The 17215-nt window shown below is 38.0% G+C and overlaps 1 protein-coding gene across 2 annotated transcripts; it reads right to left on the bottom strand.

Annotated features, from left to right (window-relative positions):
• Positions 1-6833: 6833 nt before the first annotated feature.
• LOC120337398 (uncharacterized) lies at positions 6834-17000 on the bottom strand. 2 transcript variants are annotated; one of them, XM_039405160.2, is made up of 7 exons: positions 15621-16997; positions 15193-15354; positions 13247-13881; positions 10439-10564; positions 10058-10119; positions 9541-9707; positions 6834-9242 (listed from the first exon to the last, which is right to left on the bottom strand). In XM_039405160.2, exons 2-7 carry the CDS (start codon positions 15334-15336, stop codon positions 9081-9083), a joined length of 1296 nt encoding a protein of 431 aa, XP_039261094.2. In that variant the 5' UTR covers positions 15337-15354; positions 15621-16997; the 3' UTR covers positions 6834-9080. The 2 variants fall into 2 exon arrangements, with proteins under 2 accessions (XP_039261094.2, XP_039261095.2); XM_039405161.2 differs by lacking the exon at positions 10439-10564 and having other exon boundaries at positions 15621-17000.
• Between the last annotated feature and the right edge of the window lie 215 nt (positions 17001-17215).

Here is a 17215-nt window from a genome sequence, read left to right as displayed (position 1 = left end):
ATTATCTATCACGAAGGAATATATGATTTGAGGCAACATTACAAAAGCAAACACGTGGAAATGTGGAAAATACAACGGCAATTGTCGGGAATTAATTTTAAAAAAACTGAAGGCTTTATATATATATATATCTTTTTTAAAAGAACGCCACCCATTCCTATTCAATTCAAGAGTCTTGCTTCACACGAACACAAATATATTTCCGTAACGTTTCTTCTGACCGAGGTCAAACCTCTTCAGACAAGCATATTACAACTATAACAAGAAATGCAATTGCATGCACATAAATATTGGTTTCAAATGTTGGGTCTGTTTGCGACAGAGAGATATAAATAAAATTGGGACAGTGCCAGAACAATAGGAAAGCTAAATTTGATTTAAAATCAAATATCCCATTGTTTAAATAATTTAAACTAAGTAAACTACACGATTCCAGATTGACGGATGTCCTGATCGCCTTTATGTCAGTTCTATCGTAAATATATACTACTACTAGGTGTCCAACTCCGCTCGCCGTATAATAAACAAACAAAGGCGATGTTGCACCTCCAAGTGGCGAGCGTCACGGTTGGTTTTGTTCAGACTAGATGCTTAACGACGACGACGCTCCTGCATCACAGCTCGAAAACTAGCCCTGTTCATTGATGACTGATCGAAATATTTGCTGAAGAGCGAAGAAATTCGATAAAAATGAACAAATAATTGCGGCGGTGTGTTACTGAATGTCAAGATGTAACAACACTACTTGAGAAAGTATTCAAAAAATTTGAGCAAATGTATACGCAAAGTACTGCAGCCAAAATAATAACAACAAGATGGACAATAGGACTCATGAAATACGAAACCAATTGAAGAAACACAGCAGCTAGAACGAAGATTAAGATGTATGTGATTACAGTCAAGTTTCCGTACTCCCCTGAAGTATGCGTACCAAGAAAGGAGGACACCGGAACGTAGTATGTGTACCACGTTAGGGTTAGCCCAAAATGTCCTTATTTTAGTTCCATTACGATTTCAGGGACTAATCAAGTGAGTTTCGTAGTATTTGTACCTAAAAAAGTATGGCCTAACCTGGTACACATAATATGTTCCGCTGTCCGTCATCTTGGTACACGTATTTCTGGAGTACCCAAGTTTTTTTCTCAATATTCCATAGGAATACAAATTATTATTTTAATTACTAATGTGAATAAACACTAAATATCGAGTTATATTAATAGTGGTATTGATGTTTTTTAAGGCTTTGGGAGTGGTTCTTAGTTGGAGTAAATGGGGAAATTTAGGTTCTATCACGTGGACATTGCTACATATTTCTTTTTCTTTGCTACTTTTCAATCAACTGGAGCACCGATGGATTCCCAGCCCCGCGACCTGCAAAATATGCATCTTTTAAACTGAAAATCTTTTGGCGATTTATTCAATATTTAGGGTAAGGCCCTACCGGCATATCTGAAGATTTTGAAGGGGAGGAGGGGTCTGGAATCTTTAATTGACAAGTTAGACCAAAACACCTAGCAGGTCTGATCGCAAATGTTATTTTATAATAGTCCCGATGGTCTAACTCTAAAAAGTGTTTCAAGCCACGAAAAATTTATATGTATGATATAGTAAAAAAATTTAAAATACTTTTATCTCACACTTAAAGGGGGGTCTGACAGATGTTTGGTCTAATATGGTATATCACATGTTGAAGGTACCAGTATTTGGAGTCCTTCATACGCTGGAGAAGCAATGAAAGGTTGTTGTTTTTTAAATATGACTACAGAATGTGTTGCATGTAGCTGTATAGCATTTATTTTTTTTTTAAATCCTTGAGCTAATCACCTGTTGTAGACTTCCAGTGTGTAAAATAATTTATGAAATTCTAGCTGATCTACTGCAGTCTTTTGTCTCCAGATGTTTCAGAGAGTAGTAATAGATTTCCGTTTTTGAGGGAAGCCAAGTCAGTAGTGCTGTTGCATATGTCAAAAAAGGTATTTTGCAGTTTGCAAAACTTGGCGTTGCTTCAAATTCAATCTCCGAAATCCTAGCAACAGATGCAGGAAGAACCTACAGAGAAAAATTTCCCCAGTTCATCTGTTATTAATGACCTGAATACTGTTGGTAATTTTAGAAATAATAATCATGATCCAAGTATTTAAATGCTCAATAGAAGATAGATCTAATAGGAAAATACAAATGAATTAATACCCAAAACAATTCTTTGTGCTATACCTGTGCTTAATATTTAACAGACATTAGCTATTGAGTTAAACATGTTGGTCTGTTAGTTTACATGACTGTTTCAAATGTTTTTTTAGACATATCTTCATAAAGATGTGTTTCCATGCCAAAATCCCAGCAAATCATTCTTCAAAAGTGAGTTTCGAGACGTCTGCAAAAATTTATATTTTAGTTACGATATTTTAAAATAAATTGCCTACAACGATGGAACCTTGTCTACCATCTAAGCATGTATGTGTTTATATATAAGTATAACAGCCACTTTGACAAAGTATTATTTGAAACAAAAATGTAACGGTTCCAGGAGAAATATTAATGCATTCAATAAATGTGGTGGATTTTGCAGTAGCAAAAAAGTTATTGCTATTGATCACAAATCAATAATTTAAAAACACTCGAGACTCGACAAAATAATTCAAAACTTTTTGGCACATCTAAAATTATAAATATATATATATGTTGAAGCCATGTTTAGATAATGGCAATAATAGGTATCCAATTTATGTGAAAAAGGTTATTAGTACCAGCCTGAAATCAAGCAAAATGGATTATCATGGCAAACGAAAAACACCTCTTATGTTGTAATATGCAGCTGGTGACTTCGTATACAATGACAGAATGAGTCTGGGAAAAAATTATCAAGATCAGTAGAACTCCATCATAAAACACTAATTAATTGAAGTTAAAATATGTGTGTTTAATTTATGTTTTTCATACAGACGTCACAATTTCAATCACCCATCAGTCAATTTATATTCTTGCTTACTGCTTTGATCACACAGCATAAATCCTCACACTGCAACTTTTTTATGATCCGAAAATACACATATCTCTTATCAAAATTTACATTCCTTGACAAATCATTACTGTATTGGGTACCTATAAGAACATTTAAAACTTACTCTTATTTATGCTGAACAATCGTAGCACAAAGCGGCTCTCTACTAGACTACAACTACGCATGGGAGCTTTAAAGTGAATTTAAAATGTTACTGTCAATGTGCTTTCGAGTGCTGAACCGATCCTATGGCCTTCCCACTCAATTGATTGTTCCTCTATTTTGTTTTGTAATCTGCATTCTATCAGTTCTATAGTCAAGTATATCGTGTAATATTCCATGTGCACAACTAACTTGAATATTTATAAGTCACTCACTTAATCTTGAAGCGAGACAGCGCCGTCAGAACACAGAAAAACGCAGGAAGTCGCACGATGATTTTCGAAGCAATAATAATTTGTCAGCGCCAAGTCAAACGTGTCGGGAATTCAACATCGGGAGGAATTTCCGGAGTTACACGAGGTTGGTTCTATCAATATAAGTTTATAAACTATGTATTTCAGTTCACAAAGCTATTAATTACCAACACAGCCAGGGGCGTAGCCATGTGAATGTGAAAAATAATTGATGACTAATAGGCGCGGCTTGCAACGCGCCGAATAACCACAGGAAACTCTCCGGATGCCAATTTCTTGTACCTACACATTCAAGTGTATATTTCCCGTTGCTCTCGCCTTCTAGTACAATTTCCCGTACATACACAATAAAATGCCAATTTCCCCCATCTTAGAGCAATTTCCCGTCATTCCCACTTTGTGTGAAATTCCCCGCTATTAAGTGAAATTTCCCCTACATACACTCTAAAATGCATATTTTCCCTATCTTGGAGCAATGTCCCCTCTTTCCCGCATTTCGTATCATTCTCCCGCTTATTAGTAAATTTTCCCGTCATTCCCGTTTCCCGCATTTTAGGGCCCTAAATGTATAGGCCCTAATATGTATTTTAGAGTATGTGTGGGCTAAATTTTCACTCAAGGACGAAAGCAACGGCAAGTTTATACAGTGCTCCCAAGTATGTTCATCAAGATGGCGCACAACCTGAACATAGTATGTGTACCAGGTGAAAGCTCAGGTTGTGCGCCATTTTGTTGCAAATACTTCCGAAGTGCCGTTTATTCTTAAGTGTGCATGTACGTGGTAATCGTACTATAATACATATGGTATGGGAAATATTTCCTTTATCTTCGAGCGATTTTCCGTCATTCCCGCTTTTTGTAACATTTTCCCGCTTTTTATTAACTTTCCCGTCATCCCCGTGCATTTCCCGTCGTTCCCGCAGTTCCCGCATTTTAGGGCCCTAAAATGCGGAAACTGCGGGAACGACGGGAATTTGTCAATTTGAAATTGCGGGAACTACGGGAAGTTTCACAAAAGACGGGAATGACGAGAATTTGCTTTAGGGTATGGGAAATATGTATTTTAGAGTATGTGTGGGGTAAATATGCATTGAATAGCAAAAGCAACGGCAAGTTTATACAGCGCTCCCGAAGTATGTGCAACAAGATGCAACCTGAACATGTGCGTCATCTTGTTGCACATACTTCCGGAGTGCCGTTTATACTTGAGTGTGCATGTACGGGGTAATTGTACTAACATACATATTATCCGAATCTTAGAGCGATTTCCCGTCACTCCCACTCTTTTGAAATTTTTCGCTTTTTAGTGAAATTTCCGTACCCACACAACCCAAGCGTAGATATCCCGTTGCTTCCATTTTCTAGTGCAATTTCTTCTAAACATACGCTGAAATGAGTATTTCCCGTACTTTAACGCGATTTGCCGTCGTTCTCGCATTTTAGATAAATTTTCACGTACATACACCCCCAAGCGTATATTAACCATTGCTTTCGCTTTCTAGAACAATTTCCCCTAAAGATACCCCAAAATGAATATTTCCCGTACCTTTAAAGCGATTCCCGTCATTCCCGCTTTTTGTGAAATTTACCGCTTTTTAGTGATAATTCCCGTAGTTCCCGTCATTCCCGCATTTTAGTTTTTGCAATTTCCCGTCGTTCCCGCATTTTAGTGCATTTCCCGTAGTTCCCGTTACCCGCATTTTAGGGTTGCCCCCGAATAAGGCAATTTATTCAGTCCGCAATTTACATCTAGATTATTGGAGACAACATATAGCCTGCTATGAGTTATTAACAGCATCTATAATTTGTTTATCCCCAAATTATTTTTGAAGTTGGGTACAGCAGATATCATTATCAGCAACTCGAGCTGGGCAACAAAAAAGTTTGGCACGATTCGCTTTCAAATATTATGGGCCCTCAAAAACTTCCAATGCGACGTAAGCATGTAGCAAACCACGCCTTCGCTCAGCAGTCCATATCGGGTATGAGAATAGGTAATCAGTTAGGATAGGATTTACATATTTATCCCGGGGGAGAGGAAAGTCGATAAGACGGCTTAACCATATGGCGAACCACAGCCTTTCGTCGGGACACCAGTCTATGTCGGGTATGGGATTAGTTAGGTATTTGTTTTCGGAAGCATGGACTTGATGGTGGAGGAATTCGTAACCGACCAGCGGTTACGTGAACCACCCTACAACGGCGAGGAGTCCAGCAATTCTCTCGCACATAACTATCCCGCATGGGATTTGAACCTGCGAACCCACGCAAAGTAATTAGAGATGCGGTGGCAAGCATATTCCTAACGCTTAGCACGATGAGCCACACCGCCGCGCCAGTTATCATTCGTTCAGATGCATAGACTTGGAAAATAATCGAAATCGACCGCACAGTGATCATCCACAATGGCCATAGCTTTAGAACTATAACTACCATTGCTGATTGCCTATCAAGGTTGAAATTAGCGGGAATAAATTTGCGAAAAGATATTTGTAGACTGGCAGTAGTAGGGTGATTGAGTTTGTCGCAGCCCATGCATGGGCGCGGCGGGCTAAGCGTTAGGAATACGCTCGCCACCAAACCTCTAATTACTCTGCGTGGGTTCGAATCCCATGCAGGGATGATTATGTGCGAGAGGATTGCTAGACTCCTCGCCGTCGTTGGGTGGTTCACGTATTCCTCCACCACCAAGTCCATGCTTCCGAAAACAAACAATATAACTAATCCCATACCCGACTTGGAATGGTAACCGGACGAGAGGCCGTCTTATCGACTTTCCTCTTCCCCCTGGATAAATATGTAAATCTCATCCTATAACTGTTCAGATCCATTCTATACCCTACCTGGGTGATAGAGTCGTGGTTAACTTTAGTTAGACTTCCCTCTCGATGGACTGATTATGAATAAAATCCATCTCGGACTTTCAACTACGCTATCACTTCGCTAACCGACCCCAAGTCAACGGCAACCGGTCCCTCTCACACAACAAACTAAAGTACAATATTATCACTAGAAAGTCTTGTGTCGCATATTAACCCTCGATGACGTCTATTACCCTTCATAGCATCCGCTCCATTCATTAGCAAACATATAAAAGGTAAACGAAGGGTTATGAAATATGGCATTCGAATAATGATTTTGCGATTGATTTAAAAGTTTGCTTAAAGCGAGGTTGCCAACTTTTATTCGCTGGTACTCAAAACAGAATTTTCAAATCTCCAGAATCGATATTTCAATCCTTATCAATTCATACATCTCCTACAAGTGACCGGGTTAACTATTTCACATCAGATTGGACGCGAAACCAGAGCTGTAATTTATTCAGCACGTGCCTACTCTCTCCAAGCCAAAGAATTGGCAGTTTAAATCAGGTTTTTGGACCAGAGGCCAAAAATTTCACTCACCTAGACTGGCGGTTGTGACGTAAAAAGTTACATTTTATGAACAATATTCACAATGATACAACAGAAAAAATTGAAACATTAAGCCTCACAACAAAACTATATTTAATCCTAACCAAATTCCTTTGGTTATTTTTTAGCTAAAATATCAAAATTTGGCTTTACTTTGGTTGTAGCAGCATCAGGCGGGTCAGATTGAATTACACAATGGGCCGGATTTGGCTCGCGAGTCATAGTTTGTCCATGTCAGGTTATATTGATTGTTATCAAGTCGGTGTTTGAGTCAGAATTTGGTCAAATGGATCAGGCAGGCTTAGAGTGAAATCTGTAGGACAACACTTACAAAAGCTACAAGTAGCCACCCATGCACAAACAGTAATACACAGGCATATAAGAAAGACTTGTATATAAATTTGCCTCTAATAATCAGAAATGTGCAAATTGGTGACAAACAAAGAAAATATCGTCAGAGAAAAAAAAAATAATAGTGCAATCACAGCATTTGAAATTCAGTCATGGTTGAGCAGGTTATAAACAGCGCTAGTTGGCATTTTGGGGGTACAAGGGCTCAGGGGTGGGCAACTTCTCTGGTCGGCGGGCCGGGTGTGGGAAAATGAAGTCCTCGGTGGGCCGGATTAGAAAAATGCAATAAGCTAATGCAATAAAGAGAGTTATGAATCGCGTTTAAAGTAAAGTTTAAACTGTACAAAAAATAGAGACCAAAAACACGTAATGAATTTATCATAATGTACTAATAGTGTAATAATGTAATGTACAGTCAGCGGGCCGGTCAAAGTCTCGTCGCGGGCCGGGGTCGTATGTTGCCCACCCCTGGGTTAGAGCTTCAGTTCTGAATTTTTAGTGTCAGTTTGAAAATCTTGGGTTTATACCTTGACCCATCAGCAAGTTTGGATTATCAAGTGGGTTATCACACCATGCCACTTCACCCAGGATATAGTGAATTGGTCAAGCAATCCTGCGCTGGAAAGAATCCATCAACAGTAGCTCCATATAAGTCACTGCTGTCTAGAGCCTTGCTCGGGGTGAAAAGAGGCCATGAACGGTGTATAGACTATTGTGGGATGTTGGTAAAACATGGGCGCTCCAGAAGCCGAATTTTTTATGGCATTTCAGCACAATTCCTTCAAACAAGGCACTTGACTGCACGCTCCAGAAGTGTGTGTACCAATATGGAGGTAACTAATTTTGTTCGCTTACTTTACATCAAGTTGTGTAAACGGGACTGAAACCTATGGACAGGGAGTATATTCACTTGGCTAACACAGACAGTATCCGAACTGGTAATAGAACTAAAATGAGGAAAATCTGAATAAATATGGACGAACCCTAACCTGGTATGCATACTACAGGACCACCAAAAAAGAATTTAAAGGAATGGAATATTTGAAATTATGATTTAGGATTAATTCTCCTGTCCCAGATTAACCATTTTTGTTACAAAATGATAATTCAAGTTGAGCTTGTACCTTCCAAGTATCAGTCACGAGTACTCCCGTAGTCTGTGTACCAGGTTAGGGTTAGGCCATAATTTTATTCAGTTTTCCTCATTCTAGTTCTATTAAGAGTTCGGGGACTGTCTGTGTTAGCCAAGTGAATATATTCCCTACCCATAGGTTTCAATCCCTTTACACAACTTGATGTAATATAGGCAAACAAAATTAGTTACCTCCATATTGGTACACATACTTCTGGAGCGCCAAGTCAAGTGCCTTGTTTGAAGGAATTGTGCTGAAATGCCATGAAAAACTTGGCAAGTGACAAATTTACAGTGATAGAAGGAAAACTACTTATACGAGTCATTTTCCTTTCAGTTCATAAGAATTTAATGCAAAACAAGTTCAGATCACAATGATTGCTTGCTCGAACCCTTGCTCAGAGCAAACAAATACATAGACATGGAACATTCACTTCAATTTGATTTGTGTTTTAAACAAATTTTCAAATTCCTCTGGCAATGCTCATCTATTTAGATTGAACTTTCCATATTTGTCCAGTGGGAGAGGAAAGTTAGCAAGCCGGCTTAATTATATATAGACATGTCCAGTCACATTTGTTGAGGGGGAGAGGAAAGCTGGCCTAATTATATATAGACATGTCCAGTCCCATTTGTCGAGTGGGGGGGGGGAGGGAGCTGGCAAGCCGGCCTGATTACATATAGGCCATGGTCGAACACCACCTCATTGCCATGGACTTGAACTTAACCAATCCATCCCACCAATGGGAATATCTGGCAACAGGTTTTTATCTTTTCGTTCTTTTAGGGTTTTTTGTCCAACAAAACCTCCTGAAGGAATCTTCCTCCATCAATTTATAAATGCAATCCTGAGCCGGTATAAATGATTTTTGATCCAGGTGCCGAAGGTTCGAATCCAGCAAAGTCTGGGTCTTGGCATCGAGGTTTACCTGGAATAGAATATTGGACGTCAGTTATTTTCTAGTAGCCCTCCGAACAAGGCTTTGTACAAGCAATTATTCTATATTATGAGAGTGTATTTCTACACATTCACTCCAGTAACTAAAACTAATCAGAATTTTCAACACTCCCGTATTATGTGTACCAGGTTAGGGTTAAGCCTTATTCTATTCCAATTTTCCTTATTTTACTCCTTTTAAAAGTTCGTGAACTGTCTATGTTAGCCAGGTGAATATATCCCCTGCCCATAGGTTTCAGTCCCTTGTAAGCATAGACATATCTTCCTACCTCTCGAGGAGCTCCACTTCCTAAGAATTGTCGAAAAATTATATCGGCAAGATTTGATCGGTCAAGTGTGGCAGTCACGGTTCGGTACTTCTCACAAATGATCCAAAAGTCAAGATTTTCATCGCTGTGTTCATTGGACAGGAACAGACGGAATTCTTCACAGAGATCTTGAAAATATAACAGAAATATTAGACACAACTTAATCCAATAGGTTGCCAGACCTAATTCTGCCTCTACCACCCATCGTAATTTATATCACAGGTTCAAATCCCATGCCAAACCTTTTATGACCTGTGGTCCCCTTCCTCCAACAAAGCAAAAACACCCAGTAAAATAACCTTATCAAGCAAGCAATCTAAGATGAACATGAACTACTCTTGAAAAGGAGAAAGTAGGATCCGTTTTGCGCCTAGTGTTGTGCCCTGTTCCAACTGCTGTGTGGCCCTGTTTAGAACCATTGTCCTACACCATAACCACAGTCAGTTGGTGAGAGCACATTCTAAAAAATTCAACCGACCTTTATTTTTAAGAACATCACGAAGAGACATCGTTTGGTTGTTGTTGTTTTCTAAATCTTCGCTGTAAAAGAAATTAAATAATTAATCAATTTAAAACTTTAGAATTTGAGGAACAATACGTTCACAACTGTTATATTGTGCGCATTGGAATACAGCCTCTATGATCGTCTGTACAGACAGATATTCGAAACATTGACTATTTCAGTTACTTCTTATTTCTAACTTTATTCAGGGATGATGATAATGATCAGATTGATTTCTTTTAGTACTCTGATAGTGTGTCTGTGCAGACAGATATTCGAAACATTGACTAAACTATTTCTTTTACTTTTTACGAATTGTATGCATTACTATAAATGAGACTAGCGGCAACCACCCACCACATTTTGTTGCAAATAACTTCGCTTGTTCTTTTGCAAGGCGACGGTTTACTGCAAACTTCTAGACTTTCAACCGACTTTTTCTCATCCTTTGTAAATTTTCGATGTAACTTCCGAATACTTGACCTAACAAATAAGTTCGGAATAAACTGGGGAATGAAAAAGGGAGAATGAGATAACATGGCAGCGTACATCATAAACATTGTACGTTATAGAAGTGAGCGAGATCAGTGGCGCAACCAGCGGGGGGGTTACGGGGGTCGTGTTTTTTTTCGTTAGTTTCAATAGCATAATGCTATCTCTCTCTCACTTGTAACGAATACTCTCGTGCTTCATCATCTTGACGCAATGTAACGCCGCCCGTCTTCATGTTATAATAATGCAGTAGAAACTCTGAAAATCTGGATACGAAAATTATTTTCGGAAAAATATTGCTTCGATTAACCTAAGATTTTCTACATATGAAAGGCCGAAAACCGAAAACGCCGTACACATCCTATCGTCCCCGTCAACTTTCTGATTTAAAAACATTTCACAATTATTTCATTTTTTATCGCAATCGAAAGCAGCCATGTGTGGCACGGCAATAACTAACAGTCGTCGTGAAAGGTTTTCAATAAACTCCAACTTGAAGTGCTTATAAGACGTCGAGGACGTTTTTGGTTGAAAATTTTTTACATTTGTTATCGTATATTTCAATTTAGTCAGGATATGTTGTGCGCCTCGGCAATAAACTTAAAAGCAAATCCTGCCCTAATTAATTGTTTTCATCCTCAGTTTCGATAGTTATCGAACTTAACGGGAAATTTTTTAATATCTTGCAATCTATAAAATAGCTTCTAAATATTATTTGGTTTCTATCGGAGATTTTATCGTTATCCCGACGTCGTTGATAACAATATCGTTCATTTTAAGTTGAAGGTATTGGTTTATAATCAAAAAATTATAACACATAACATGAAAAATTTAAATCAACGCTGACTCAGAAAGTAAAACACGTTTTTCCAACTTTATTCTCCATTACTGGCTGACGGAAATTTGGGAATCAGGTTCAACTAATTTGATTATGATGAAGATGGTAAACAAAAGTACACAAACATACCATACCGTTCTTAGTTTTTAGTCGTTATTTCTCTGTCCTTTCTTCTTTCTATGTGCATATTAAGCTCATAAAACGTGTTTTATTCTTGAACTCTGCGCTGATTTGAATATTTCATGTCGGCTGTTATGTATTTTTGTTTGTAAATGAATACCGCTATCTTAAACTGAACGATGTTGTCATCAACGGCGGATGCCGACGAAATTCGCGATAGATATTAAATACTATTTAAGAGTTATTTTATACGCGCTAAATTACAAGAAAAGAAAAAATTTCCTGTTATGTTCGGTCACTATCGAAACTGAGGATGAAAACAACTAATTAAGACACAGTTTGCTGAGGACGCCTAAACCATTTCGACTAAGTTTAAATACACGATGAGAAAATATTTTCAATCAAAAACGTCCTCGAAGTCTTATAAGTTCTTCAAGTCGGCGTTTATCGAAATTCTTTCATGTCAGCTGTAATATATTGCCGAACCACACATGGACGACCACGCTAGGATATGTGCGCCATATTCGGGAATATTATAAACACGAAAAAACCGTATTTGAAGTTTGCGATAGGCTATTTGAATTTAAATTCGATTTGGACATCCCTGCATTGAATTAGTCAGTTTTTAGTTGTGTTTCCAAAAATTAGTTGTAAATCAAATCTTTTAATTGTCATTATGTCTTCCGGTGAGCTTCAGTTTAGTTTAGTCTTAGTCTTGACGAATTCACCCAACGAGCACGGCACGAGGGGAACACTGGAATTTATTCAAGCCGTGTTTCACTATCCACGAGGCGCAAAGCGAGGGAAACGTTGAAAATAATTAACAGCTTTTCGTTAGCAATTCGCTGGAATGTAATGAACGGCGTTTTGCGACCCAAGAGGTGCAAGACATAGCGAAGCGCCGTTAATGAACGAGTGCAAGGTAAGCGAAAGACTGGGATTTAATCGATGGCGTTTTCCTTTTAACCACGAGCATTTATCGTGTTTCAGCAGGGCGACACCTAGTGGGACTTACATCGTGGTTGCACTGTGTAAATGCCGGTTGGTCCCCCCCGTTGAAAACGGCCTGGTTGCGCCACTGGGCGAGATGACCAAGTGGGTGAAAAGCGTTAGAATTAAGCATCCCAAAATAGGAGCACGTCCACAAGTATCCAATGGCATATGCGCTGGAAGAGTAAGTGTGGAGCTGTGGGGTCAAAGATCAACTCGTTTTCTGACTATTTATTCGCTGAACATTCAAAATAAATTCCGAAGAAATCAATATTCAAATTACACTATTTTTTACTACTATATTTTTGAACGTTCGACAGTATTATAAAAATTTGTATCGCTAGTGATACAGTCTTTATTTTCAGTGGAAAAATTTTAACTTTGATAATGGAATCATAAAGCCTTATATCAGTTCAAAATATTGAAACGAAAATATAAATTAGAGACAGCTGACTTATCGATCTAGCGGCGTAATTAATTAATAACTTGCTAATTATACGACATAATTCATCCAAAATCAATAGTCTTCTGGTCCGACATATGATGAATGCACATGCAAAATTTGGAGAAGATTCAACCTTGCTTGAGATATCGCGTCAATCTAACAGACAAACAGACAAATACCTATCAACATACTTAACGATCAAGATCGATAAGTAATTAGACTCTGTCTCGTCAAATATCAATAGCAGCTTGTTATTAAATAATACATTCAATATACTTACAATCTTCTCTGCCTTTTCAGATTTCCTTTAACTGGAGATGTAGCTTTCGCAACTTCATTATTCATACAATTGGTTTTCTCAGCTTTTGTCCTTCTCGAATATTCATATCCTTCAAGTTTTTCAGTCTCATTCAGCATGAATTCGCTTCTACTTTTATTCCGAGAATTTTTTGTGAAAATTCCAAAATTAAATCGTTGTTTATATCGCCGTGTTTTACTCGATCTGAGTTTATTTCGAGTCAAAGTTTGTGATAACTCAGGTGTTTTCTCCTCATTGCTTGAGAGAGAAAAGTTACTTTCATCCAAATTAGTAGTCTGGGCTTTGATATGCTTCATTGAACTCCTTGTGATGTAACGATGTGATGATGTCATCAGTAAATCATCATAACTGATTGCACGGTTCTTTGTCGTCAAGCAATCAGCCCATTTTATTTTAGTTTCATTCTTTTCAGTAAAATTCTGTTCTGTGGATTCATTTTCAGTCAGCGATGGGAGGGGGAATACCCTGACAGGCATTTGGTCATGTTTGGACATCCGATACGGGTTTGTTAGTGGCTGCAGAGGGTCTAGTTTCACTCTATGTACTTTATCTCGATACAATGACGCTCTACAAGGTCTACGATTCAGGTCGTTTTCCTGAAATAAAAAAAAGTTGAATTCATGTTTCATATTTTAGGAATTTGAACTATGTCACAGTGAAAATAATTGACAATCACAAACAAAAGTACTAGGCTAAATGGGCAATCCCCCATTTTCTAAGAGTTTCCCAGTATTTAAATTTCACATACAGACATGTTACGTGTCAATCGTAATCAGTATGGAAGCTTCATATGCAGAGTGACTACGCTATGACAGTACGGCACACTATACAGATCGAGTCCGATTTTACCAATGATCAGACACCCCTCGATTGGGAGACATCTGGACATTGTTGTCCCTCAATATCGGTAAAAATACAGTATAACGAAGTTGCGCAAAATACTACAAAAAAGCAGAATCTAATAAAGTCATCATTGAACTCCTCCTCCTCGGAGAATAAAAAAAATCCGACTTAGCGGAGGAAATAAAATTTTACCGTGGCATTCGAGAGTTTTTAGCAAAAAACGGCAATTTTGGTCACGTGACGACCGCGATTAATTCAGATTATTATTGAGGCAAGCATGGCGTGATATGACGCATCTGACGTGGTGCTCGACGCCCCTCGTTTGTGAGACACATGGAGTGTTTGTTTTATTAAACCAAATGGTGGGAAATTCTTGGAATTAGGATAGTGTGCCGTACTGTATAATAGTATCTTCAGATCTTAATAAAGCAATATAATTGATATTCGATCAGTCTGTCAGTCAATTCTTTAATTCAGAAAATTTTCAATCCACCCACCGACGCAGATACAAAATTTTGAAATTAGCCTATAGCTCAGCTTTATGATTAAGTCCAAAGACTCATCATATAGTGGAAAATGGGTCTCATGCAGGGTCTCTTACCTAACATACTTGTAGTTGGCGTAGCATGACAATTTTTTCATGTATCAATCCTCACCCCCACCTGACTACACCATCCAAAAATTACGTCATTACGACGTCACAGTGACGCAATAGACCCCTTCAAACTATACGAACTGCCATCCAAGACGCGCAAACGAGCACCCGAAATCGAACAGTTATTTCTCTCGTTTTCTCGTCGCAGCGATTCCAATAGGAGAGAGACCGATAATGTCAGTCAGTTCTTTATCGTCAGCGCCAATGCCATTTCGGTCGATCGTGCGTATATTTGGCAAGCTCTATGACGTGATTGTGATGTCGTAGTGATTTAATTTTTGGATTGCGTAATCAGCTGGGGGTTAGGATTAACATATCAAAAAATTGTTATGCTACGCCCACTAGAAGTACGTTAGGTACGAAACTACACGAGATCCGTGAAAAATGATAAAATTCAATTTAAACCAACCTTTCCAGCAACCAAGCCGCCATGCAATCTAGACGACAATCTTCTAGCAGGCAATGAACGAACTGGCAGCACTGCATGTCGCCTTTCAGTTGAAACATCCATCAACTCCACATATTCCCCTCCACAGGCATCCGTGGTATTCATTCCAGCAGAGAGATTTTTTTTTTTTTTTTTTTGGAAAAACACAAAATTAGTAAATACAAAAAACTTATTATAAACCTGATTTAATATCTAAATTAATGCTTTACATAAATTTTGTAATTCTTTTTCAAAGGGTTTGTCTACTCTGGAATTTTCTATATTTTTTCTATACATTAGGGCCATTTTTATCTGTTTTTTAAGGAGAGCAATGTCAGGTGTTTTATTTTCAAATATTATAGAATTTCTCATTATCCAAATTTTATATCGCACTATTGATAATAATTTTTAAGTCAAAATTCCAAATTTAAAGAAATAATCGGCTGCAAAACTAAGAAAAGAGAACTCTGTGACAGGTGAAATCGCAAAAACGCCGATGCAGTATTCAAACAACCGCCCTTTCTCAGCGTCCAACAAAATTCGATGGATCGATTAAAGGCTATTGGCGGGAATAGAAATTGCGAACGACATTATTTATATTGATTTTACAATCCAATTCATTTCATGTGTTTTTTTTTCAAGTTATTTGCAAAAAAATGAATTATCAATTATCAAAAACTAACAAATCTCTTTAATCTAGGGAAAAGCTAAATTGTACGCGCAACTAGTTCTCTCGCTAATGGTTTGCTACTGACTATGCAACATACAGTATTCATTACATCGCAAAGAAATTCAAAGCCCGGTGGTTCGCAAATACTAAATTCTAATTACAAGACACTACCGGACGTAAAGCAGTATGCATAGTCAAATCAAGTTTATTTTTTCCCCCAGTAAATAATATTTATACGAAATTGACAAAAAATAAAATTAAACACACATTTTACTGGGGAAGGAATGCCGTGGAAAACCAAGAATGGTTATCGAGCAGCGACACCCAAGGTTCAATATCTACTTAAATTTCTAATGATGCTTTACCAATCCGAGTCCCTTTGCTTGCGACAGTCAACAAAATATCAATCGAACTTATAGTTAAACGAGTGACAAGGTATGTATTTTTCTAAATTTGTACAATCATATATGCCCAATCGCGATAATAGGAACCTTACATTGAATGTCATATGCTGCGCACCCGACAATTATCGGCTCCTAAATTCATAGAACAAATAAAAAACATTAAGCAATGTCTGGCATTATTACTCGCGAACTCGTCTCGCCGTCTGGTTCAACGGCCTTGCATCTAACGTAAAATGTACGACATAAACTGATTTCATTTAACGATACCTGGCAATTTTGATAGTGTTTCACAACAAGTTTCCAGTTTGCGCAATTTTCACAACGAGTCCGGTTTCCATACTTATCGCCTTTAATGCACGACCTCATCTCAGGCGTAGTTTAGCGACTCATTTCATAAACTGTATTATTGGCCACTGTATTGTTAACTGCATTATTCTGAGTCATTTTAATCCTTTCAAATGCGCATCAATATCGCGTCGGAGAATATTTTAATGGATTTTACGCTTCTTCCTTGTCTGTAGCGATAATGACATCTGCTGTACGAACAACTCAAGTACAATAATTATGCATCGCTGTCTAGCCATTCCTATAACTTAAGATTATACCATGGATCTCGCTCAGTAACGCAAGAAATTAATTCAGTGATCAGTAACAGCTGTTTTTCGTTCACTAACGCTCATTTACAATGGGCTTCCCGCTGTTGTCACACGCGCCTCGAAATAACAAATACTCATTCTTCTATGCTTAGTCATCTTATCGGCTTTCCTCCAACAGCTATTAAATTTTTCATTTCACCAATATTTATTCTATTCAATTTAAAGAGTCTTGCTGCACACTTACAAAAATATATTTCTGTAATGTTTCGTCTGACCGAGGTCACACTCCTTCAGAAAAGCATTTCATGCAGGTAGGTAGTTAGTTTCACGTAACC

Source organism: Styela clava, chromosome 10, assembly GCF_964204865.1.
Source record: "Styela clava chromosome 10, kaStyClav1.hap1.2, whole genome shotgun sequence".
NCBI lineage: Eukaryota > Metazoa > Chordata > Ascidiacea > Stolidobranchia > Styelidae > Styela > Styela clava.
Note: the sequence above shows the minus strand (reverse complement) of the source record. Positions and strands in the feature narration are given on the sequence as shown.